The 25,366-nt window shown below is 50.2% G+C and overlaps 2 protein-coding genes across 2 annotated transcripts in view; one reads left to right on the forward strand and one right to left on the reverse strand.

The window, feature by feature from the left end:
- MAB21L4 (mab-21 like 4) lies at positions 1 to 12,309 on the forward strand. Its single transcript, XM_067538678.1, has 5 exons — positions 1 to 505; positions 6,612 to 6,834; positions 8,987 to 9,140; positions 11,375 to 11,731; positions 12,232 to 12,309. The coding sequence occupies exons 1-5, from the start codon at positions 1 to 3 to the stop codon at positions 12,307 to 12,309; spliced, it is 1,317 nt and encodes a 438-aa protein (XP_067394779.1).
- The window catches only part of AGXT (alanine--glyoxylate aminotransferase), an 18,298-nt gene continuing 4,945 nt past the window's right edge, over positions 12,014 to 25,366 (reverse strand). The window contains exons 4-11 of the mRNA XM_067539022.1: positions 23,843 to 23,943; positions 22,550 to 22,620; positions 19,815 to 19,899; positions 18,710 to 18,805; positions 18,014 to 18,083; positions 17,121 to 17,216; positions 16,515 to 16,643; positions 12,014 to 14,101 (exon numbers count right to left, since the gene is read on the reverse strand). Of these exons, the coding sequence (XP_067395123.1) occupies positions 13,994 to 14,101; positions 16,515 to 16,643; positions 17,121 to 17,216; positions 18,014 to 18,083; positions 18,710 to 18,805; positions 19,815 to 19,899; positions 22,550 to 22,620; positions 23,843 to 23,943 (756 nt within the window). The 3' untranslated portion in view covers positions 12,014 to 13,993. The remainder of the gene's footprint in view (positions 14,102 to 16,514; positions 16,644 to 17,120; positions 17,217 to 18,013; positions 18,084 to 18,709; positions 18,806 to 19,814; positions 19,900 to 22,549; positions 22,621 to 23,842; positions 23,944 to 25,366) is intronic.

Raw genomic sequence — 25,366 nt, forward strand, 5'->3', positions numbered from 1 at the left:
ATGGCTGTGAAGGTTTCTCACTGGTGCAACTATCTCCGAGTGATCCTGTCCCGCGAAGCTCAGAGGATAGAGCATTTCCAGAGGGCAGAGAACATCTTGCTGACTGTGCTGGAGAAAGTCACTGCCATGGATCCAAGATTTATAGCTGATTATTCAAGAAACCTGGAAGCCTTTGAATTTGCCCTCTGCACCTCAGAGGATGAAGTAACTGTGGAGGTTCCTTTATGGTTTGAGGCTGATGCCCTCTTGCTGCAGGAGTGCTCCAGTAACCAGGGCCAGTCGGAGAAGGTTACCAATGAGCACCATCAGATGTCAGGCTGCTACCACTTAGGAGTACCCAAAGAAGGAGTTGGCTGGGAAAACTGGGCCAGAGAAGATGTGTTCAGTGTGTTGGACAGTGCTGAATGCAGGGGGCACATAGTGCCAGGCAAGGTCCTCAGGCTCCTGAAAGAGCTAACGGTTGCTGCCATTGTCCACTGCAGGCACGAGTTCCTCATCAAGCCAGGTCTGTATGCTAGCCGCATCCATGGTTGTGTGGTCCACTGGGGGTGGTGGGACCTCACAGGGGTCTGTGGTTTGATCAGAGGCCTGCTACCTCTCTGCTCCTGACTCAGAGAGTGGGCAGGGGGCAGATGCAGATGGGGGGAGATGGAGGGAGGCTGAGAGGTGGGGGAATGGGAAGGGGAGAGGAAGAAGATGGAACAAGAAGGAAAATCAGGTTATTCAGACCATATGAGAGCTATGATAAGAAAGGTCTTTGCTAGGTTTCAGATCAATGATGGGTCAATAAACTATACAGAAACTATCTAGTGTTATTGCAAAATGAACATAAATGGAAAAATTGGATTCTGAGCTCCCTCTGTGCCAGGAAAGGAAGACGCTATTCAGTCAGACTTGGAGTCTCTCAGTGAAGCACAAGACGGAGCAAGAACAGAGAAACTCAGTTCCCCTCTCATCCCAAGATGCATTAATTGGTGGACTGGGGATAGAGTGGTCCATTGGTGAAGATGTAAACAAGAAGCCCTGAATGTTGGATCACAAATACACTCTCCTGGTGTCCTGTCCAAACTCCAAATTAGTTAGTTACATACTCTGCTGAGTGGGGAAAACAAACAAACGAACAACATCCCCCCTGTTTCACCCAGAGAGGTGAATCTCTTCGTGCTGTGCAGTGCTGCTAGCCCAGGATATCGTCCGTGTTTCACTCTAGAGGTGGCTGCATGCCAGTGGTGGGCGAGCAAATCCCATGGAGTGATGATAGCCTAAGGGGCTCAGGGTTCTTCAGGAGGGAAGGACTGTATATGCTATTTTCAGATTAAGATTCAGTACCGCATTGAAATAAAAGCTCTGGATGAAATCTTGACCCCAATAAAGTCAATTGAAGTTTTGCCATTGACTTGAAAGGGGCCTAGGTTTCCCCACTGTAAGTAAGACTGTCCTAATAAAGGGTTACACAGTGCATCCCCATGACTACAAAGCTTTGTTAGGAACCAGCTTTGTATTCTACTTCCCTCTTCCTGTCCAGCTCCACTTGGCCACTGCCTTCAGCTTCCAGATATTTTTATGTTACTCTTCTTCTGCTTCTCAATGACCAGGTGGAAATTAAACTGTGGACATTGTCCTGGTCTCAGCTCTTGCTCTCTGTTCCTCATGGATTTAAACCATCACTGCTAGGGGTATGATAAAGAAGTAGAAGTGACACTGTTGAAGTGAATCATAGGCCAGTGAGGTATTGTTCTGTGAAATAGCATGACGAGTGGGACCAGTTAAAAGTGGGTTCACAACAAACAGCACACTCCTTCCATGCTACCCCCACTCCCAGTTGGGCTGTGCTGAAAACACAGGATGATCACATATGTTTGTCAGATCAATATCAACTCCAGTATTTCCTTAAAAGGAGAATGACTGTCAGGCTACAGGTCACTTGTCTGACTGATCCAGTACTAACTTGAGCAACAAGTCCATCTTCTTGGGTGTGACACACACAATGTGAATGGCTGGTGGCAGCTGGTGCCTGGGAGATGGGAGTCAGCCTTGGCAGCAGGTCATCACACTGCTTTTTAAAATGGAGAGAGGGAAAAGGGAGTGTTTACAGTGAAGATCACCAAATGATGTAAGCTTCCCTCAGTGCAGTGATGACATGAGCCTGGTTTGACTGGAGCGACAGAAGCAAAGTCACCGGGACACAAATCCACTCTTTGGTGACCTCCACTGTCTCTTCCTTATAAGGAGCGATTTTTCAAAGAAAACAGCTCAGCATCATATTATCATTATACCTATCACATGAATCATTAGTCATCCTCAGCCGACTGCAGAGCTAGAGCCTCTTCAGTATGTCATCATGCCAGCGGGTTTGGTTTGAACCTCACCGCCTGTAGCTCATGCTAACTGTGAGCCAAGTGCATTTCCCCACCAACCTCCCCCTCTGCAGTTGAACCAGCTCTTCCCTGGGATTGCACATCTGGATCATTTTCTTTGATTATATCTTTGTCATGCAATGAAAGAATTCAAGATAGTTGTTCCGGCTGCTGAGTCAGACTCTCAAGATTGCTGGTATCAGGTTTTAGATAATCCCGGATGACCTGTGAAATGGTAGTGTGGTTGTGTATCCATGTGGGGAGTTTTGGAATGTCCTTCTGGCATAGATTCGGGTGATGGGATTCTCATTGCTGGAGGTGATGTTGTGCAGTAACATGAGATGTCTCAATGCTGGAGGTTCCTACACAGCTGTGCTGCAAGATAACAGTTGTTCCCCTGCAGTTTAGCATCTGATTTAAATAAAGAATCCCACTTCCTCTTCATTTTGTTGAAGGACAGACATAGCCTCTTGGGTCCAGTGACAGACATCCTGATTGGTAGCTTTTGCCCTTTTCTTCAAAATAAAACTGTCTTTAATGGCTAGATGCCTAGTTGCAGTGCATCATCTAGCCATGCAGAGACCAGGATTGATGGCTGTTCCTGGTCTCTTCACTGCATGCCGGGGAAGACCTTCTGGGGGAGAGAATAAGAATCCCCCTGGTTTTAGCACTTATGGGCAAGGGAAATAGACCCTGGCAATGGCTGCTGCTGGAGTGAGATCAATGGATGAAATTAAGAAAAAGTTTGGAAATGAAGAAGCTGGCATTTTTGCTAGGATGTCTGCGAGTTTATTCTCCCCACTCCAGACTTCATTCAGCTACTGCTTGATTCTTTAGTTAAAAGGATGCAGGCAGGTCAACATTTTCCTATAAACTTATCACTGGAGCAGTGCAGGAGACAAAGTGGATAGAGCCTGTAGCACTGAGGTGGTCTTTGCTCCATACACTCCCTTTCTGTATCTGTGTCTCCATTTGGCAGAACAAGAGGCAGACTTGTAATGCTCATCTTTCTGAACAGACTTCCGGCACAGCACAATGGGCTGTGACTGGGCAGAAGAACAAGGAGGTAACGCTGGTGATAGGGTCAGAGAGACAGGAGCAATCAGAGGAGATAGATGTAGCTATAACGCTGCCTGCAATCCCTCAAAAGCATTAGGACCAACCTTGAGGCAGACTGTTAGGAACCAGGGCAAAACCGCAAATTGGTTGTGAGTTCTATGCTTAGTTTTCACCAACCAATTATCAAGTGTGAGCTCCTCAAACACTATAACAGGCTTAAGATGGAGTCACAGTCTCCTTGGGTACTCCGATTTATATTGTCACCTACGTGAGCATACTTTTGTGATACCTGGTCTCTTACACCAAGAATCACAGCAGTATTCAGGTTACTCCCAGTCCCAAAGGACCAGTCACTTATCTCAGGTCAGTTGCACCTTCGATCTCACACCAGAGACAACACTTATAGCTAATCCTATAATAAACTACATAAAGATTTATTAAATATGAAAGGGAAACAAGAAAGTTATTTACAAGGTTAAAGTAGGTAAGCAATAGATACACGAATGAGCTACAATCTTAAATTTCAAAAGGTAATAGAAACTTCTATAATCAGCAAGCTCTATACGTCCTTCAGGGCTAACCCAGGCTAAACATTTGGGGACCCCTTGCTTAGTCTTAGAAACACCTTGCCCCCCACCATCCAAGCACCATAAAGATAATCAGTTCCTTCTTGATAGGGGTTTTATTCTCTTCTTCCCACATGCTTTCAGTTGCAAAGCTCAGCTGATGGGAAGAGTCCCTTGTGTGACTCATCTTCATGGGGAGGAGGCCCAATAACAAGAAAAGTCTTTTGTCCTCTTGCTGATGGTACATAGGGACATTCCAGTTGCAATGTCCCACACTAGCCTGTCTGGTATCGATGGACCTTCCTTCTGGGCAAGGCATAACACCTTTCCTTGAAGATCAGCCCCTCACACTAATTAATCTCTCTCTCCTGTCTGGTGATTTACTCAGTCACAGAAGCTCACAATGGAACCGCTCAAATATGACCTTACAATATGGGATACAAAAGAGATAAGTGAGATTAATGCAGGCAGCAGCTCACCAGCGTTCAGTAAAGTCCAAACACCTTCTTATTATTCGAATCCCTGTTTTAACTGCACTAACACACAGGTGAGCAAGGCTGGTTCCAGGTAGGAATCAGTGTCGGTGTTCGACTGAGACATGGGGACCTTGGCATGAGCAGGCACCTGGTCTGCCCGTGTCCCAGGCACTAGACAGGAATGTGCTTTGATGGATACATGGAGAAGGATGCTTAGCTAGACGTAGGGCTGGGTCTTTGTGAGTCAGATATTGGACAGACAAACAGTTGTTTGGGTGTGTGTAGAAGAGTGACTCACTGGCTGGCACCCCCTTGTGGCTGGGCTCTGGATAGCAGGCTCTCCTTCTCTGGCACCCCTGCGGACAGTCACTTCGGCCTTGCAGCAATCTGCCTTGTCATATCACTTGGGCCTCTGGCCAGGTCACATTCAGTCCCACCCCTTGGAAGGTAAAAGAGTCCCACAAATAACTGTCCAGTGACCTTATGCCAGGTTTCAGCCCCAACCAGGCTTGACACCTCTGAGGTACAAACAACTGCAACAGCTGAACCATTTAATCTGGGTGGACTACCTCAAAAAAGGGGTGATCCTGGAAACACCTGGACAGGTGGCAGCCCAAGACCCATCTCTGGGGCCAGCTGTCCTCACACCCCTCTCCCCAGGGCTGCCAACAGACCTTATCCCCTTGTATCAGGTGGGTTTTCACAGCACCTTCCTCGGCGGCTGAAGGGAACCCAGGCCCTCCCTGTACTCTGGGATCCAGGCTTCCTCAGATGTCTCACTGCCTTCCCAGACCACCTCCTGCCTCTGCCTGCATCGAGGCCCTTTTCCCCAGACCTGCCCTGGGCCCGCTGCTCTGCAGACTCTTCATGCCTTCCCAGTCCCTGCTGAGTTCTTGCTGGCTCTTGGATCAAGCGATGCCCCCCAGGGTCCTCTCCCTGGAAGCCCAGCTCCCCCTAGGCTCTGTGTGTCCCCCTAGGCTCAGGGGTGTCCTTCCTCACAACCCTCCTGCCCAGGCTGACTCCAGAGCTCTTGTCCTTTTGTCCAGGTTCACCACAGGAACTTGCTCCAAGCCTCTGACTTCCCAGTGTCTCTCCTGGCTCTTCACCAGAGCTCCCTTCCCAGGAGGTATTCCCAAGGCCCACTCTGCCCTGGGCCTCCTGCCTCTGGCTCTCCCTCGCTGCAGTGCACCTCCCTTTCTGAAGGCCCAGCCCCTCCCCAGCGGGGTCTGATTACAGACGGATGCTGCACCCTCTCCAGGTGCCACCTCAGGCTCCCATCAACCCTTTCACTGCCAGCGCGGGGCACACACCCCATCCAAGGGTGGCTGCACACATAGCCCAGAGAGTCGGATGGAGAAGATCCAGAGAGAGTAAGGCCGTGTTGTGTTGGAGATTAGCCCCAGTTTCAGCAGTCAGCCACTACGGCAGCTGTGCCAATGCAAACCCCTAGAGCAGACAAGGAAAGCTGCGATTGGCATTGGTGGAGCTCAGCCAGGTTTTCTTCAGGGTAAGCTGTACTGGAGCCATAGGCATGAGCAGCACACTTCATTAGGGTGTGCACACATTACCCAGGGAATTTTACCTGCGCCTTACCTGCTGCCGGAAAAACGTCCTTATGTTCGGCGGCAGCTCGCATCGCGCACCAGACCCTTCCCCGCCACCGAAAAAACTGCCGGCATTCTTATTTTCGGCGGCAGCACAAGTCCTGCACACCCTGTGCGCACGCCTATGACTGGGGCAAATCATGGCTTTCCCTGTCCACAGGTGGAATTTACGCTGGTGTACCAGATGTTGGGCACCAGTGTCTGAATTAGGGCTTATCCCCAAGGCAGAGAAGGCTTAAAAAGGAAAGAGTGAGGGAGAAGGATGAGGATGGGGAGCTCTCTAAAGGCATGCCTACACAAACGGCACAGCAGCTGCATCGATACAGCTGTGCCACTGCAGTGCATCAGGTGAAGACATTCTATGCCAACGGGTAAAAGCTCTCCCATCGGCATAACCCCGCGAGTGCTTATGTTGGTATAACTTATGTGGCTCAGGGGGTGGAATATTCCATCCCGTGAGTGACATAAGTTTTGCTGACATCAGTGGTAGCATAGACATAGCCTTAGACTATTTGTTTTTTTCTAAAAGCAACCTCTGCCCTTGCCCAGGTGACCTCTGCGCAGAGAGTCTGAAGGAAGAAGGTTTGCAGCTGTCCCTGCTGGTGTCCAGTGGCTGGAAAATGATCAGGTTTAACATTATCCCCGTGGTGCAGAGGAAGCAGCGTGCACTGAAACTCCACGGCAGGCGCAGAGAAGGAGGTTTTCCAGAAAGCAGTCTGCAAAAAGTAACACAAGGGGCTGACTTCATTCCCAGCAGCTACTATCACTGGAGGTAAACACCCAGCTGAGCTCATGCCATTCACACGCCTTCCTTACCTTTTCTGGGAGAGAGACAGAGGGTTTGTCTGCCTGATAGCCTCCCAGCTAGGGAGCTGCCTTAAGCAATGCAGCCTGGTTCTGTACAATTTAAAAGAACTAGTGAAAAATGGAGGGAACTTCTTGTTTCTGTAAATGTTGGTGGTTTTTTTTTTTTTTGCTGTTGTCCATTCAAATTTGAAATGTCAGTGAAAATTTTCATCAAAATTTGAAAATGTGATTATCAGAATTTGAAAAAAGTTGGCCAGCTCTAGAATGGAACCGGAAGAGAATCCAGCCTTTCTGCAGGAAGAAAAGGTCTAGTAAAACAAGGAGCCTGCCATGGAGTTCACTGCCAGGGTGACACAAGATCTGTTACTGAGTTCAGCTGCAATGCCATGCTGGCCCCTCCTGGGGCATTTGTCCTGGCCACTACTAGCTTCACCCTGGAGCACAGGGCAGATTCTGTGCCTCAGTGGGCTGGATCCACCAGCTTTTTCTGCCCAGGAAAGTTCTGTAGGGTGAGACTCCAGGCAGAGCCCTGGCTGTGCAGCTGGTGCTCATTTAAAAACAGAAACGAGCACTATTTGAAATCTGTATGGCTATGTTCCTACGCCAGGAGAGTACAAGGTGTGACGGTCCTATGTGACAGAGGAATCACACTGGTTCCATTCCTGGCAAGGCAGGGGGGAATCCTCATGGAAGTGGCAGGACTGTGACAGATCTCTTATTAATACATTACTAGACAAAGGCAAGGGCCAACATCTCTAGCCCTGTGGAGATCCAGGGCCAGCCTAAATCTTAGCCCCAATGCCCTAAGACACCACAAAGGGGAAGGCATGAGATCTGATGCCACAAAGCCCCCAGACAGCCACCCCCCCGAGTAGGGGGGGGAATCATCCTCTGGCTAGAGTTTTGTCATGGCCAGAACTTAATTTGTGCTGGGGCTTGCCAGGGCTTATCTACGGCACCTCATTTCATGCCAGGGAACAGCCGGGGCACCCCTTCTGTCAGTGGCATTTAGTAAGGCATGCAAGTTTCCACTTGCCTGCCAGGCATGACCTTGCACGTACAGCGTGTGAGTGGTCACGTTGTGTGGAGAACGCCGTTTTGTTTTGCTTGAGCCCCAGCACCTCATGCATTACAAATTAAGCACTGGGCCAGGCTGTGCCTCACAGCTCGGGATAGGCTCTGCCATGTGAGGACAAACACAATGAGCCATGCTTTACGCAGCAATTGGAGAACTCCCTGAACCAGGAGGGACCCACGTTTATTGATCTCCCTGCTGCAACCCATCCTGGTCCTCTCTGGTAACTGTGCGGGACCAGGAACCCTATAGCCACTCCACATCTCCCTTTCTTTCTAATAAAAGGTTAAAACTTAACTTATAAACCAAGGTATGTACTCATGCAGCAATTCAAAATAAACTTACATTCCTGAATACCATTTATACTGCTATCTTCCCTTATCAGTTCCATTTAAATAGTCCTAAGCATTGTTCTAGAGATCAAGTCTTTAGAGATTCTGACCAGCCTTCCAGCCCCACAGGTTGAGAACTACTGATCTAACTTTGTTCCCTGCTCTCAGTTCAGGTAGTGCTTTTGTTCTTTGCTGAACACTGAAGTTTAATTGCTGTTGAATTTTGATTTCAGCATTCAATTTTCAAACTTCCTTCAGGCCAGCCCACTTCGGTTTAAGTCTACATTGACCTTGTTCTGTCAGTTCCAGCTGGCCAATTCCAGCATCTGCCAGCTGACTTTAGCAAATTAGAGATGAACAACTAAATGATGAAACTTGCCAGAAATTTACTCACCTCAACCAAAGAGGGTAGGGTCAAAGAAGTTAACTTCCAACAGACCTACTACCATATTATCAGGACCAAACTGACCTTCACATGGCTGATGGCCTGCTTTTGAAAGGACAGCATTTTTTATGCCTGCAGTACTTCAGAAAAATGCTCTCCAAAATCCATTATGGACACCAAACAAGTGCAGGGCATGAGCACAGCAATCCATATGGTGCCTGATCTGAATAGGCAAATTCAGACCTTAAAAGAGGGTGTCAGCTCTAGTAAAGCCCTGAGAAGGCAATAAGCAATTCAGCTGCAGCTCATATGTTTCTCTCGCCAGGTACTCCACCAATCGCCCTGTCATGAAACTGCTCCGTATTGTGGGCACTCTGAAGGGTCGCCATCTGGACAGCCTCCGCCTGCTGGACCAGGTCAACAGTGAGGACTGGAAAGAAGAGGGCAAGAAAGGAGGGCTCACATTTAATCACTTGAAGGTATGTTTTTCTGAGACCAGCGAGAGATACTTTGCTGGTGACAGTGAATATTCTGTATTCCTACCTGAGTCACTTAGATTCTATGAGAACTCTGCACCTTACACATCTTTACTGAAAGAAACATTCAATTAACCTTAGTACTTGAACCCAACAGGGTGGGAATATGTATGGCCAAGTGTCTATTTGCACCACTGTCTTATGCTGAACAGAATGCCAGACCTGGCCAAGTGTATCAGAATACGTCACTCTCTGGTGGCCATGAGCGGGGGCGGGAGGAGGGTAGACACACACAACCCTTAACACTACTAAAGCTAAGAGTGATTTTTGTTCCGTTCCTGTGATGGGGCCTGTGTTTCCAGCCCTGAATATCCTGTGTTCTATTCCCTGGGCTCCATATGTGGTGGCTGGGGCTGCACATTTGTCATGGGTGGGAAGTATCACAGACAGTGCGAGTTTCCTGTTCGTCCGTGACTTTTCTCCATGTCCCGGGCTTACCCCACAGCAGTGGTTCCTGCAGCTCCTGTCCTGGGCCCAGCTTCCCATGCCAGGTGTTCCAGGGTTCCAATCTGGTGCATCAGGTTGCAGCATGGCTCAGGTTTGGCCCACTCAACCCTCCATCATGATGGGGCGTGAGCCAAAGCTGAGCGGTGTGGCTACTCCACACACAATGCCCAGCCCCATGGAACACAGGGACCACAAGAATCACTGCTACAGGGGAGTGCAGGGTGGGCTGTCTCTCCAGCCTCCATTCTCCCAGGGACTCCCCTCTGCACCGGGCCAGGATTATGCTTGCAGTCCTAGGAACAGAGAGGGCTGTGGTGGTGGTCAGGACCCCATCGGTGGGGGGCAAGGAGTAGATCATGCATTTAAAAAAAAAAAAACATCAGGGAGCAGGCAATGTAAGTGTAGCAACCCCTGACTTTTACTAAATTCCCCATGACTGCTCGTTGATTTTTGATTAAAAAATGCTGTGACAAATCTTCAGCCTAAGTGAGGACTGGTACATGGGGAAATTGAACCAAGGACCTCCAGAGCTAAAAGTAAGAGCTGAGCTAAAGCACTATAACTGGGGACTGGAACAGCTCCTCTCACAGATGTGTTGGGCTCAGCCGGCCACTGCATTGTCAATTCTTTGTGGCTCTAGATTTGGTACAAGAGAATCATACTACAAGAACTTGCTTATGTTGCTTTTTCCACTAAGTCCCAGCATGCCGTTAGGATATCGCACACAGCTGGAGGGCCAGGCTTCACGCTTTGGACAAACTTCCTCTGTCACACCCTAGGAAAGGGACTGCTGAGCGGCTGAACTTGTTTTTTACAGCCTGGGCACATGCCAGCTGCTACCATTGCAGCCTGGTACTGAGGATGTTGTACTAGTGGCAGTAATTTGGACATGTTCCATCTCTCAGCACCTCAGCTAAGGTATTATGGCACCATGCGCTTGGGAGAGGCCCCTTTCATGGTCGGGACATGCTCTGTCCTCCAGAAGCACAGATGGCATTGAGGAATTTGTCCTTCAGATTTGAACCCAGGCAATCCACCACGCCACAGCTGTTTGGGGTGTCCACTTTGGGCAGTGCTGCTCTCTATGTGTTGGACATGCTTCATGTTACCGTGTGGCACTGGAAGGTACTAGCCCTCGTGGCTAGTGCTCCGTTTCTGTGTCCCAGCGTGGGGGAGGGCTGTGCTATACTATGCTAATCACAGACACAAGGGTATTAGTAGTACCAGTGATGGCGGGTATGGAATTGGAAGTATACGCAAAGCCAGGGCACAGTGTGATTATGCTGCCATGTAAATTGCCACATAAGCACAGATGATCCTCAGGTTGCTGAATAATTTGAGTCAGTCTTTCATTAAGGAAACATCAAGACTCTCATGACTGAAGAAATCTTGCAGAACGTGAACCATGTGTAGCTGATGTGGTGATGTGTGCTGGAGTCTGCAGACAGTCTGAGAGCCTGAACCGCCCCAGCCATGTCTATGGGATGCAAGCTAAAGTCTGATGGCCACTGAAATGTCCCCATTGAGCATTTAGACATTACAGCTACAAACATAATAAAGGGTGGAAGTTTCAACATTACCTAGGGGATTTGGATGTACAATTCCCATTGTTTAGTGGGTGCCTAAATCCCTGCAGCAGCTTTGAGCATCCCAGCCATCTCTGCATAACCCCTGCCAGTGTGCATAATTCTGTGCTCTCCCTCTCTGAATAAAGGTTTGGTTTCCTCCAGATGGTGCTTCTGTGGGCCACGGAGCTGTTCCCTTCCCCTGAGGACTGGGAAGACCTGGAAGGGTCAGTCTATCGGCTCCTGGTGATCCTGCTTTGTTGCTTAGTGACCAAAAATCTACCCCACTTCCTGTGTCCAGAAGAAAATCTGTTCCAAGGAGAGGACCTAGACCTGAACACTTTATACCACAGAGTGGAGGCGTTTGCCAGCTCACCAGAGCACTTCCTCAAGTGCCATTTCACCCATGCAGTGCATACCAACCACCAGCGGCTAGACAACAGCATCAAGGCCTGGCTGCAGCTCCCAGCTAAGGATGGTGCCTACTGGGACACAGCCTATTTCGATGTGCTGCTTAGTAAGGTAATTCAGAAACCCGGGCGAGGAGAGCAGAGATCCCACCAGGGTGCCGGAGCAGCTGGAGGCCTGGATTCTCATTTGTCTCCAGTGTAATTTAAACTGGACACAGTGGGGGAGGGGTGGCTGCTAAGGCGATAAGGACGCCGGTTACAGCTCCCTGATTCTTTGCCCAGCCCTGGGTGCAAGACAGAGCAGGTTAGCAGAGGCTCTAATCTGTGCCAGCTGGCTATAGTCTGCAACAAACCTTCCACCAGCTGGGGGCTGCTGGAACCCGTTGCCATGGCCACAGTAGCGCACGGTAATGCTAGAGGCAGCGTTCCTCATACGTATCCCAATAGGTCAGCAGGGCACGAGACCACTAGCACTAAACCTCTGGCTCTAGAGCCACATGCTGCTCTTTGCGGCTGAGCAATGCCCTCGTGGTGTCCGTACACTGGAACGGAAGCATTTCAGGATCGGAGTGTGCCCTGCCATCTAACTCCTCCTCTTTCTCTGCTGCTCAGTTCCAGGTCTACCGGATCCAGGACAAAGAGCGGATCTCTGCTCTGTCTGATGTCTTGCAAAGGCAAGAATGTGCTTAATGACCAGAGCTGAGCCAGGTCACATGATCATGCCCTGAGCCAGGCTGAATGGGTTCCCCTCATGTTTGCCTTTACTACTTTGATCACAGCAGCGATGCTGGAAAAAGTGCCTTGGCTTCCCATTGCACAAAGAGGAAAAAGAGCAATCAGGACAGATCTGAAATATGCTTTTGGTGGAGGCCTGGTGTTGATACTGCAATGTCACCCGAAGAGGAGAACTACCCCTGGAGCAGGGACCCTTTTCTGTCCTCTATCTTTTAATCACTAGGTGAAAGGACACAAGACACAGTTCTCTCTGTATGACACACTTGAGTGCACCATGACCAGCTGGCTGTATAGCTGAGCTGCAGTCAGTGCTAGGTAAGCCAGGCTCTGTGGAATTACTCTGACTATTGCTGGTCATTTTTATTGTGTCTTCTGCTAAGATGTGTGGCATTCTGTAGCAAAGCAGAGTCACGCACAAGTGGTGCTGTGCCCTATCTCACTGTTTATTAATGCAATGTGATCTGTTCTGGCTAAGGCCCTGTGCACCAGTGAATTTACACATGTATATAGCAGACGTTTTGGCATGGGTTTGCCAGTAGATTCCTATCATTAGCACTTGGCTGTTGAAGAGAGAGTCCACGTTCCTGATTGACTGCAGTGCTTGCTTTGATGCTGTAGCTTCCTGTTTGTTGGATCACCATCAGCAGGACCGTGAGCCCCTCAAGACTGCTGTGCCTGTGAGGAAAGGACCGGCATGGTGGAAGGTGAAGATGAGGTGGAACATGAGGCCTTGATCCCAGGAGTCCTGGGGTTTGCAAGTCAGCGTGCAGTAGGGAGGGTGAAGCTGCTGTCCTGGAGGGCAGGTGTGAACAGAGTGGGCACAGAGTGTGCACAAGCACCAGGCTGGCCCTCTGCACTCACCACAGTCCTGCATGCCTGCTGTCTTACAAGGGGACAGGGTATGAAAGGGGGGGCTCAGGGAGAGAATGGGCATGGCTGCAGAGACCAGGACTTAACCTTAACTATGGCACTTTAGCTCAGCGCTCGCCTCTCTGGTCTTACTGTCAAGCTAGGATGGCGTGCTGGGGTGCCATCAGCAGCAGGCTCATTGATGCAGGGTCAGGTTCCACTCTGCCCCCAGGTCCTTCCTGTTCTATTTTCCTTGGGCTTCTGCAAGCTGCAAGATAAAGTCCTGGTCGGGGTGTGGGTTGATTCTGTAAGATGCAGCCTCTCACAACTCCTTCTGCTTTGAACAAGAGGGGAGCTCAAGCAGATCTGGAGCTCTGCGCTGGCAGCAAGCTGGAACACTTTATCCCACTCCTTATGCATCTCGTCTGCCCTTTCCCCCCATAGTCACCTCCCAGCTCTTACGCCAGTAGTCCCACACTGTCCTGATCACATCCTGGTCATTCATCAATAAAGCAAAAGCTCTGAATATACATGTGCAGATCCACCTGACACTGCAAACAGTCAATTCTCCATGGAGCATGGTGTAGCATGCCCTGGTGTGGCATGGTTCATTTTTCCCCTGGGGGGTGCTGCAGCTGTTCAGGCACTCACTAATATTTCACCAGACATGAGGGAAGGAGGGCAGTGCCCCCACTTCAGCCTCCTGCTTGAGTTCGGAAGAAGACAGGGGCATGAGCAAGGCCTGAAATGATCTCTCTGCACTTGTTGCTGCAGCTGCGCTAGGAGGATCTCACAGCTTGTTCTTGTGGCAGTGCTGGAGGGCGTCTTTCAGGGCATGGAGGACTCGATCCGCATTAGATTTGGTGGAGTTATAGCCCATGAGTCCTATTCGAAGAATCTGAAATTGAGAGAAAAAGAAACCCAGTAGAGAATAATAAATGTTAAGGAGATCAGATTGGTTCTCCAGGATCAGCCCAGTGCCATGTCACGTTGCATGTCTAAAGGGGGTGCAAGGCTCCTGGGGGAGGTGAAATCATGCACTCCACAGCCAGTGATTTCCTACAACGAACCATACTATGGGCCAGATTCTCCAGTGCCCTACACCATGTATAGTCACATATGCTTGGGCAAAGTGAATGCAAAGTAGGTGTAAAATGGTAGCAGAGCAGAATGGTGTCAAGCTTCCTTCAGACCCATGTTGCAGTAATGTAAGCTGCAGAAGGGGCACAGCAGTGGGGGAATCAGACCATACTTATGTAATTGTTTTTATTATTACTAATAAAAGCAAATAAAAGTAAAATAAAAACAAAAGAAACCTTCAGCTTCTTCTTTGGTGGCACCTGCTTTAGTTCTGCTGGCCAGTATGCCAAAGATAAAATACACTATGCAGTAATTTAATCGCTGAGTTCCTCCTACGGTGACAGCCCACAGTTAGAGATGATAAATGACACTATATGAACAACTATAGAGCGCAGCTTATTTGTAAGGTGCAGCATCTCCCAATGCTTTATCCATCCATCACATTGTACTGTTCTTTCTGACCACTGGAAAAGAGTACCTCATGTATTGACTTGGATTGATTCAATTCCCATTGAAACCCATTGGAGTCTTTTTATTGACTTCAGTGGGAGTTGGAGCATGTCTCCAGTAAGGAACAGCTCTTTAAATAAGGAATCAATGGTCACCATAGGTCCTCCTAGCCAAGGCCTGGCAAGAATAGCTTTGCTTAAAATATCTTCCCTGTAAGTCTGCAAGCTTCTCACACGTGTTCTACCCAACCCAGAGCAAGGTATACACCCTACAGCAGCTTGGCCGTCCTGCTCAGAGCATTAGATCTAATGGCAGCATAAATATTATGCTGATATTGGAACTTGCCTCTCCTCTAATCAATGACTGCATTTGAACTTTCCCATTTTCCCTAGTCTCTTCCAGTTTAGGACAACGACTGTGGTTAGTAAATGTCCCATGGAAAAAGACTCTTCAGTGCAGCTCTGCCTTAGGTATAGGTATTCTCTTTTAATTTACATTCATTAACACAAATAAGGAAAACATGGAAAGAACTAGATTTTCCTCTCCTTTGAAATTTGCTTATGCAAATTTGTCTACAACCAGTTACACCCTCTGTGGGAAAGACCTACAAATGCTATACCTAGGAGGTGGTTTGTTATTCCAGCCCCTAATTAAACAGCCTTCTATCTTAACGTTCCGCACAGAGCGCCTGGCCCCTTTAAGAGGAAATTGATCCAGCTCACCTGTGATGAGTTAGTTGCCTGACAGAGGGCACTTGATCTCTATAGAGACCCAGGCAGCAGTTAAGAAAGGGGAGCAGGAAGCAGCCATAGCAGCAATGTGGAGAAGAGGAGCAACCAGGGGGCCATGAGGGAAACTGAGACAGGACTTCTCTGTATCATTGGGGTTGGCTACAGGACGCTGGGTCCCCGCAGTCACTGATTATTTCTCAAGCTGCTGTAGCAGGCACAGCACGCCAGTCCTGATCTTGAGAGAGCTTTTTCTCAAAGTTTGCTTGTTGCTGGAGCTCAATGGATGAAGCCCTGAGGTAGCCGCTTCTGTCAATCTGGGGCTGCATTCCTGCTGAGCAGGATCGCCAAGCCTCTGCACAGAGTGCACCTTGTTCTGGGTGAGCATAATGCTTGTGAGAAGCTTGCAGATTCTCAGGGAAGGGATTTTAAGCAAAGCTGTTCTTGCCGGCCTCGGCTAGGAGGACCTATGGTGACCTGCATTCCCCATGGCCCCAGGGATCTCCTTGGAAAGGAGTGCATTCGGATGGGATGGAGGCACAGCACATCTCCTGCACTGTGCTCTTCAGGCCTATCCAGGCCAGCGCTGACAGTCACTGTGACCCAGCAACAACAAATGCTCAGACTCCAGATCACCCACTGACGCCAGGTGCAAGGATCCCATTTCTGTCAAGGGAACTGGCCTGCTGGGTACCTTGCTGACACCAGCCTGGGAGTTCTTGTGCGGGAATAGATCCCGGGGTTCTTACTAAGCAGCAAAGGGGGAATAAGGAGGTTGATGGCACTAGTGGCACTATCAGGTTCAAGCCAACTTCTTGGCTGGATATGTAGAACACACAGAATGGATCTGTAGGGTGATGTTCTTCCCTCGGGTCCACTAGTATAAATCCAGTGAAGTCAATGGAGCTGCTCTAGATATACAGGGAGGGAACTGGGAAGAGAACCTGGCCCATAATCTGTTGAGATCCATATGGGCATGTGTAGCAAGCTCAAGCATGTGTGTAGCCACAGAGACTTGCAATGTTTTGACTCTAGCTGGCAGCTTGTACCTACCTTCCCTGCCGACGGCCCCAGGCCCCCTGAGATCTCAATTGCGTGTTTATTCATAATAAATGCTATGACCTCCTGCCAGTCATATCCCTCGGGCAAGATGAAGGTGGTGATTGTCGGGAGCCGCGCCGCCTGGAAAACAGAGACATGGCGTCAGATTCACACCGGGGGTCTCCTCTAGGCATGTACAATCAGCCCTCTTCCCCTTCCTCCCCAATCCTTCTGCAACTTGCTGCAAACCTCACAGTCTGGGACCAGGATTTCTTCCCATGGGGAGGATCCAGGTTTTCCATCCGGGGTGGGGCTGGCTGGGCATCTCCCAACTTGTGAAACCTCCTGAGAAATTCAGAGCCTACAGGACACTGGGTGAGATCCCCAGCTGGGGTGCATCGGTGCAGCTCTGCTGTGGTCGTGGAGCTATGCTCACTTACACCAGCTGAGGATCTGGCCTCAGCTGTCCTCAACGATCCCCTGCATTCTCTTTCTCTGTAGCCCAGCCGTGCGACACTTCATCCACAGTGTAACTCTACCAGCACTGATGAGATGCTGCAAGGAGGGATTTGGCTTAAGGCCTATGCCAGTGTCCAGTGATCTCAGTCCAAGTCCTACCTGCTCCTTCACAAAGAGCTGGAGACCCAGCTGCTGCAGCCCCTCACACAGGTAGAGACTGTTCTCCTTGTGACGCTTCCAGGAGTTCTCCAGTCCCTGTGGAAATGGGGAGAAGAGAAGAGCCACAAATTAAGAGGTTACGGTCACAGGGCCAGGCCTTGTGCCAGAGCAGACACAAATCCTGAGTCAAATATGTCAATTTAACATGTAACTCTATGGGGAGAAGGCAGCTCAAGTGACCAGTGATGGGACCCTTTACCTCCCAAGCACCAGTCCAAATCTAGCCCAGGTCTGGAATGGCCGCAGTTTGTTACCAGCTGGTGGAGGCGTGATGGCCTACATGAAACGAGTCTGGTCCTCAGTGGTGTCTTCACCGCAAAAGGGGCTCCACCAAAATTGGCACCCTGCCTGGCAGACTCAGAAAGAGGCCACAACCGAATGGCTGTGGAGACTGGACTGGCCTATTGCCTCTCTCGGAGACCCCTCCTCCTCAGGGTTGGGGCACACACTTTGGAGATGTTTGTATGGCAGCTGTCCATACTGTAGTTAAATAAAGAACTTCAGTCTCCAGAGCTGTCCAACTGGTTTCTTCCATACGCACCAAGAGCCAGATTTTAAAGGGATTTAGGTGCCTACAGAGGCAGATAAGCACTTAACTCCATTTGAAAATCCCACTGGGCATCTGTTTGCATCTTTAAGCACCTAAATACTTTAAAAAAGGAGGCTGTAAATTAATAGCCATGTTATCTTCAGTTGCATTTCTAAATAGCCAATCATCAACCAGCTCAGTGATTATCATCCCAATGTCGTTTTTCCACTCATGTTCTTTCGCTTTGCCTTTTCCCCATCACGCCTTGATTCTGCAGGTCCGGGTGTCTCCTGCCGTTGCTCACCTGTTCAGCAAGGATTGCCAAACCCTCTCTCAGGCTGAAAAAGCTGTTGATTGGTGCAGTATGATGGTATCTGTAATACACATGCCATATGCTGGAGAAGGGCTCACGACCCCATTGATTAAATATATTATTGGATCAAATCAATATTATAATCAATACTGAAACCTAGTCAGATCCTGGAGGCTAAGCCACCAAAATCCATACTTCAACCTGACCTCCACGTTCTAGCTCACCTTAGCAGGGGAGGAGGAAATGATGTGAGGTTACTACACTCACATTAGAGGTTGGGACTGCACGGAGACTAAGCAGCAGCCCTGGATCTGCTGAGGCCAAGGATGCTGGTAAATTGGTGCTATGTGAGAAATATGGTATCATTTGGTTCACTTGTCCTCTTCTAGTGAGGTGATGGAGCGGGGTGTGAATTGGTTTGGGGGGGAGAATGAGGATTCGATCAGGGTTAGGAGAGGATGGACACAGGTGGTTTGGGTTCAGGCTGAAGTTGTGATGAGAAGTAGATATGCTGCGGGGTGGGAATGGATGTCGGGTGTGGGGCTGGGCTGGGTGAGGGAATTTCAATTTGAACCGAAGTGGAAATGCTTTATGATTTGGATGAAAGTCTGCGTGGCCTCAGATCATGGTATGTTAAATCCCTGATCAGAGAGCTGCTTCCTGGACCCCGCAACGCTCGCCCCTTACATTCTTGGCTTGCCGTCACAGCCCCAGTAATTGGCCAGCCAGCCCATGTCCAGGGAGAAGGAAGGTGGCATCATCTTTCTGCTGAAAATCTTCTTCCTGACAACATGGAAATGACAAAGCTAAGTAGATAACCTTAGGAACTCGGCCCTCCAGCCAGAATCTCTATTTAGTTTGCCCACTACATGCACCACGCTGACACACTCACCTCCCCACTGTGCCTCAGTTTCCCCATCTGTAAAATGGAGACACCGAAACTACCTCCTTTGTAAGGCACTTTGAGACAGGCTGAGGAAAGCGCTAGATCTGAGCTGGGGCTGTTGTTGTTAACTAGTCAAGCTGACTTGCACTGGACGGGAAAGGGAGCGGGGCTTTGCAGCACTCGAGGGTGATGTTGACAGAGGCACTGCGTGCCAGGAGTGAGATCGGTCACACAGATCAGATAATGCTGAGGTGGGATGGAATCACGCTGAGGAGGTGGCCACTGCACCAGCCAGAGCCGACCCAATGAGACAGTGACTGTGCCTGGCTCCTGGCAGTGCCAGGATTCCTGCAGCATGAATGAGCTGTGGGAGCAGGGGGCTCCTCAGTGCCGGGGAGGCGCTGACACGCCAGGGGCTGCAGTGGCAATGCCCGCCCGCACTCAGGTTTAATGGGAAGTGTCAGGCCTGGTCAGAGGCTGCCTTCTTCATACAGCGTAGCGTGAGAGGGGTCCCACAGGTTCCCATGAGACTGCCCCCCGGAGTGATGGCCCTGCTACAGGAGGGCTGAATGATCGCCCAGCTGATACCCCTCCCTGGGAATCAATGGGAGGGAGGGAGCTGGGTTAGTGGAAATATTTCTGGGTGATGAACACCTTGGGCTGGACCTGCCTGCATGTAGCTGAGGGTTGAAGTTGGGCCACCTTTGCCCTCTTTCAGGTACAGGTGTTCAGCTGTGTAAGTACTTCTGCACAACTGTGGGCGTCACAGTCACCTGATGCGTAACCTGCACTCACCCAGACACAGTCCGAATGAGGTGTCGGTGTTGTGTACATGAGCGCCCCTCCCTGCCCCCTGCTTTCACCAGCATGTTCGCTGATTGGCAGAGCTGGTGGCATTGCCCTCACCTGGCTCTCTCACTGAAGGAGATAGGAGCGCTGCCAGGGGGAGCATTCAGGACTTTTTGAGACCCAGAGTATAAGATGTCAATATCTGTATTAAAAGGAAAAGTAATTTGTTAGCAATACAGCAATTTAAGATTGATTATGGAGGAAAGACAGCAACACCCTTCTTCCAGTCCTAACTAGCAACTAGCTTTCCATTAGAAGCCCAGTTCTGCAGCCCATCATTTCCTCAAAAAATGACTCCCATCTCCTGGTATATGGGCCAGCCACTCCATCGTAAACCCTCTTGCACTTCAACCACTCAGTGCATCTCATCTCGCGCTGCATGTACATTACAGAAATAACCTTATCTTAGAACGACTCTTCCATTCCCAACCAGCCAGGCCAATCTGCATAATGCACAATTCACAGTTCTCAACCCATTGTCCATCATCCTAAGGAGACAGTGGTTTTAATATCCCACTCACTCCTCTTGATCACCCTGTGATTTTGCTCAGACTACTCCTGAAAGTAAATAGAAACTGCACCAGAAGACATGACAAACTAATCATACGTCCATTGAGGAGAGGGCTACGGGTGAAAGTTAAGGCTCTTTGTGAACAAAAACTATGAGGATTTACAGTCCTGACTATATTGTCTCCAGTTTTGGAAGGAAGGGTTGATACTTGAATTTCTCTCACACTGGACAGAGGTAAATAGGGGGGTCCCCCAAAGACCTGTACTGGAACCAGTGCTGTTTTACATATTCATAGATGATCTAGGTGAATGGTGAGGTGGCAAAATTTGCAGATGACACAAAATTACTCAAGATAGTTAAGTCCAAAGATGACTGCGAAGAGTTACAAAGGGATCTCAGTAAACAGGGTGACTGGGCAGATGAAATTCAATGTTGATAAATGCAAAGTAATATGTATGCACATTAGAAAACATAATCCCAACTATACATACTCAAGAAAGAGATTTGGAGTCATTGTGGATAGTTCTCTGAAAACATCCGCTCAGTGTGTAACATCAGTCAAAAAAGCTAAGAGAATGTTAGGAACCATTAGGAAAGGGATAGATAAGAAGACTGAAAATATCATAATGCCACTATATAAATCTGTGGTATGCCCACATCTTGAATACTGAGAGCAGTGCTGGTCTCCCCATCTAAAAAAAGATATAGTAGAATTGGAAAAGGTGCAGAGAAGGGCAACAAAAAATGATCAGCGGTATGGAACAGCTTCTATATGAGGAGAGATTAAAAAGACTGGAACTGTTCAGTTTAGAAAAGAGACGTCTAAGGGGGGTTATGAGAGAAGTCTATAAAATCAGGAATGATGTAGAAAAAATGAATAAGGAAGTGTTATTTACCCCTTCACGTGACACAGAAACCAGGGGTCACCCAATGCAATTAATAGGCAGCAGGTTTAAAACAAAGAAAAGGAAGTACTTCTGCACAAAACACACAGTCACCCTGCGGAGCTCGTTGCCAGGGGATGTTGTGGAGGCCAAAAGTATAACTGGGCTCAAAAAAGAATTAGATAAATTCATGGAGGACAGGTTCTTCAACAGCTTTTAGCCAAGATGGTCAGAGATGCAACCCCTGCTCTAGGTGTCCCTAAACCTCTGATTGCCAGAGGGTGGGACTGGTTGACAGGGGATGGATCACTTGATAAATTGCCCTGGTCGGTTCATTCCCTTGGAAGCAGCTCACACTGGATCCTATCGCAAGGCAGGAGGATACTGGACTACATGGACCATGGGTTTGACCCAGTGTAGACATTCTTATTTTTTTAAGTACAGGAAAAGCTGTGGGAGCCCCACCCTTAGCTCGGGCAGCGCTCTCTGTGGGATGCTAACCCTAGCCTGGGGAGTCTTAGCTTCAAAATCCTAACACTAGTCCAGGCAGCCCCGCCCTCTGCAAACTGAACCCTTGCTCGGGGAGCCCCACATGCTAGAACCCTAATCCTGACCCAGGAAGCCCTACAGGTTGGGACCCTCACTCCAGAGCCTTAGCCTCTGGAACCCTAACCCTAGATCGGGGCCCTACCAGCTGGAACCGTGACCCTAGCTTGTTGAGCCTGATGCTCTGGAACTGTAACCCCACCACAGGTAACCTAGCCTCTGCAACCCTAAGCCAAGCCCGGGGTGCCCTACCCTTGGGAACCCCAACTCTAGCTGAGGGCCCTCCTTGTGGATCCTAACCCAGGCCTGCGGAGCCCTGTCCTCATGAAGCGTAAACTGAGCCTGGCGAGGCTTGCCCTCTGGAACGCTCGCTAACCCTGGCGGTGCAGCCCTACGTGCTGGAACGCCAGCCCCATCCCGCGGAGCCTGGCCCTTGGAAACCCGAACCCAGATCAAGGAGTCCTGCCCTTTGGGTCCCTGACCGTAGCTCAGCAAGTCCTCTCCATGGTAACCCTAACCCTAGCCTGGGCAGCCCTGCCCTCTGTGAGCGTAACCCTAGCCCGGGGAGTGCTTGCAGAAGCAGTGCCTCACCACTACCCTCGACCCAGTTTCTATCACAGGAATCACTCTAGAGAAGGATGTAGGAGTCATGGTTCTGGGTGAGCTCTCCACAAATCTTTTCCCCCATCTGGAGGCCCAGGATGGGAGCTCTGGTTTTGAAGACGATAGCATCTACGCTTTTCCTGGCCTCCCCGTAGAACGGACCTTTCTACCTACACCTACATTCTTTCTTGTTATCACTTGGGGCTGGTGAATAGTCTCGTTAGGGAGGTGAGTTCTTTGCTCCTTACCCTGCTGGTCCATGAAGATGGGTGCGCCACCTAATGATGCCACAGAGTCCACCAACAGTAAGCACTTGTATCTAGCAGAGGGAAAGGAAGAGCAGACAGCACTTAGCAACGTCAGCCTCTCTGTGCTGGTGTCTGAAAGTTTCTCACTCATTCTGGTTCTTAGCATTTCTCTGACCAGACAATATTCTTCCATAGTCCTGCTTTGTTCGGGGCCCTCCTGGAATGTGTTACGCACACTGCAACAGCTCTAGCATGGCCACTCATCTGCCCATTACTTTGCCCATGGGCAGTGATGAAAGAGAAACATGCAACTTTGCCTTATCTGGGAATGTGATCGTACCCCACTGTTCAGGGAGTGCTCAGCACCCTCTGGGCACCTGATTGAGTCTGCAACAGCTGCCTGGGAGGGGCCTGAAGCCCAAACCCTAGCTCGGGTAGCCGTAGCCGCTGGAACCCTAGCCTGGGGTGCCCTACCCTCAGGAACCCCAACTCTAGCTGAGGGGCTCTACCTGTAGGAACCCTACCCCAGGCCTCCAGAGCCCTGTCCTCATGAACCATAACCTGAGCCTGGTGAAGCCTGCCCTCTGGAACGCTCGCTAACCCTGGCGGTGCAGCCAACCCCATCCTGCGGAGCCTGGCCCTTGGAAACCCGAACCCAGCTCAAGGAGCCCTGCCTTTTGGGTTCCTGACCATAGCTCGGTGAGTCTTCTCCATGGTAACCCTAACCCTAGCCTGGGCAGCCCTGCCCTCTGTGAGCGTAACCCTAGCCCGGGGAGCCTGGCTTCTGGAACGCTACTCTAGCCTGGCGCGCCCTGCCTCCTAGGACATTAATGTTATCCCAAGATGCCCTGCCCTTGGAAACCAGGTTCAGCGCCTGGTGACGACCTAGCTTAGCTGATGGTTGTTGTGCTATGGCTGATTGCAGAGCACTCTTCCGGCCAATGCGCTGCATGACACCTGGCCCCCACCCCGAGTCTAGCACTCCTGAGAAGAGGCTGCTGATAGATGTTTGTTCCACTTGCTGTTGCCTTGTGCTCTCTCTGTGCGCTCTCTGGGCTCTCCCGGGACCTGCCCACCGATCTCCCACTACTCAGAGCAAGGATAAAAATGCCTGTGTGGTGACTCAAAGGTGCTCGAGCTTTGCAGTGTCTAGAGAGCATGATGCTCCTTGCTATTTAGTGTAGTGGTTGTTTGAGTTTCACTGCATCCCCCGACATCCCAGCCTGCCTGTGGTGCGCCCAGGGCCCAGGCTGTTTGTCCAGACACAGGGCACTGTACTAGGATCCCACTGACCTGTGGCAGAGCTCTCCAAGGCCATCCAGGGGCTGAAGCACGCCGCTGGATGATTCTCCATGTGTGATGAAGAACAGGGAGGGCTTGTGCTGTGCCAGAGCCTAGAGTGAGCAACAGAGAGAGAATTAAATACACCAGCCCAGTGGAGGAGGCTGTGGCATGGAGAGCAGGGGTATTGCATGGGCTGAGTTGTCCCTTCTGTCTGCACTCTGCCTGGCCAGGGATAATGTGCTGCCTGCTCAGTCCTCGCACCTACAGCTGCAAAGAGTAGAGATGCCATTCTGCCACAGCCACGAAGGGGTTAACAGGTAGGCTGGCCAGCTCCTCAGCTGCAGCTAATTATGGGGACAGCAACGGGGGGGATAAGACAGCCAGCAGGGCAGAGAGGGACTAGGAGTCACAGAGTTGCCTTCAGCTGCAGACAGGCAGGAAGCCAAAGGCCTAGAGAGGCAGATGCAAAGAGCGTGAGTCTGGCAAAGGCCTCCAGGAAAGCAGATGTGGGTATACGCGTGGTCTGAATGAGTTACCTCCGCTGAGCAAGCTGCGGGGAGACTGCCAGACCAGACTGTGTTCACACAAACAACCCACGCTGCATGGGTACCTGCAGACAGTGTGTTGCCAAAGTGATCGACTTTGGCTGGTGTTGGGCTCCAATGCAGGGATAAGGCAATGTTGTTCTCCCCATTGTGTGCTCAGTCGCCCTGACTGAGCTGGGCACCATCAGCAGTAAGCAGGGGGATCGGACACCAGACCCCTGTGAAAGGCAGAGGGAGCGGGACACGTGTCCCTGCTAGGAGGTGGGGCTCTGCCTAAGAGTCCCGGGCATGGTTTGACCTGCCCTGCGCCACTGTTCAAAGATAGAGCTAATTTGTTTTGTTCTGTGAAGGGCTCACTAGAGCTGAAATCGCTGGCTGTGGGACAGCGCTCCCGCCCAGCTTCGCACTGAGCTTCACCCACTAAGAGCTGCTGGTCGCTGAGAGGAACCTCCAGAGAAGCAGGTGTGGTGTCAGAGGAGTGGCCAGCAGGGCGGCTGGTAGAGTGGCTGGACAGCAGCGCAAGCAAGGTGCCTTCCTCCCGTATCCCCCAGCAAGAGGGGGAGGTGAACTCTGCAGCTGCATCTCTGAACTCTGGGTCTGCCCTGACTAAGGACAACACCTGTGAGTGGGGGGCTGGGAGGAGAGGGGCGGGGCACATCAAAGGAACTTCTGCTTGCTGGATTTAAGATCCAGAGTCGAAAGGACACTGCCCAATGTACTCGGCGGGCGGTGTTTGCTCATGGTATTATGCTCAAGAATCCTGCTTGCATCATTTTCCCAAGTCAATGTTAGGTCACTGTTCCTCTTTTAATAAAAGTTTCTTTCCTACACTCAGTCTCTGTGCTTGTGGGAGGGGCAGTGTTGCCTCTAGAATACATCCAAGGGGTGTGTGTAATTGTCCCAGGTGACTGAGTGGGGGCTCGAGCCTGTTTTGCATTGTACTGTTGAAAGGAGCCCCTAGATATTGAACCTAGACCTAGTTGCTGCG

Source organism: Emydura macquarii, unplaced genomic scaffold (assembly GCF_026122565.2).
Source record: "Emydura macquarii macquarii isolate MOO-44397 ecotype Brisbane River unplaced genomic scaffold, CSIRO-AGI_Emac_v2 contig_499, whole genome shotgun sequence".
Taxonomy (NCBI): Eukaryota; Metazoa; Chordata; order Testudines; family Chelidae; genus Emydura; species Emydura macquarii.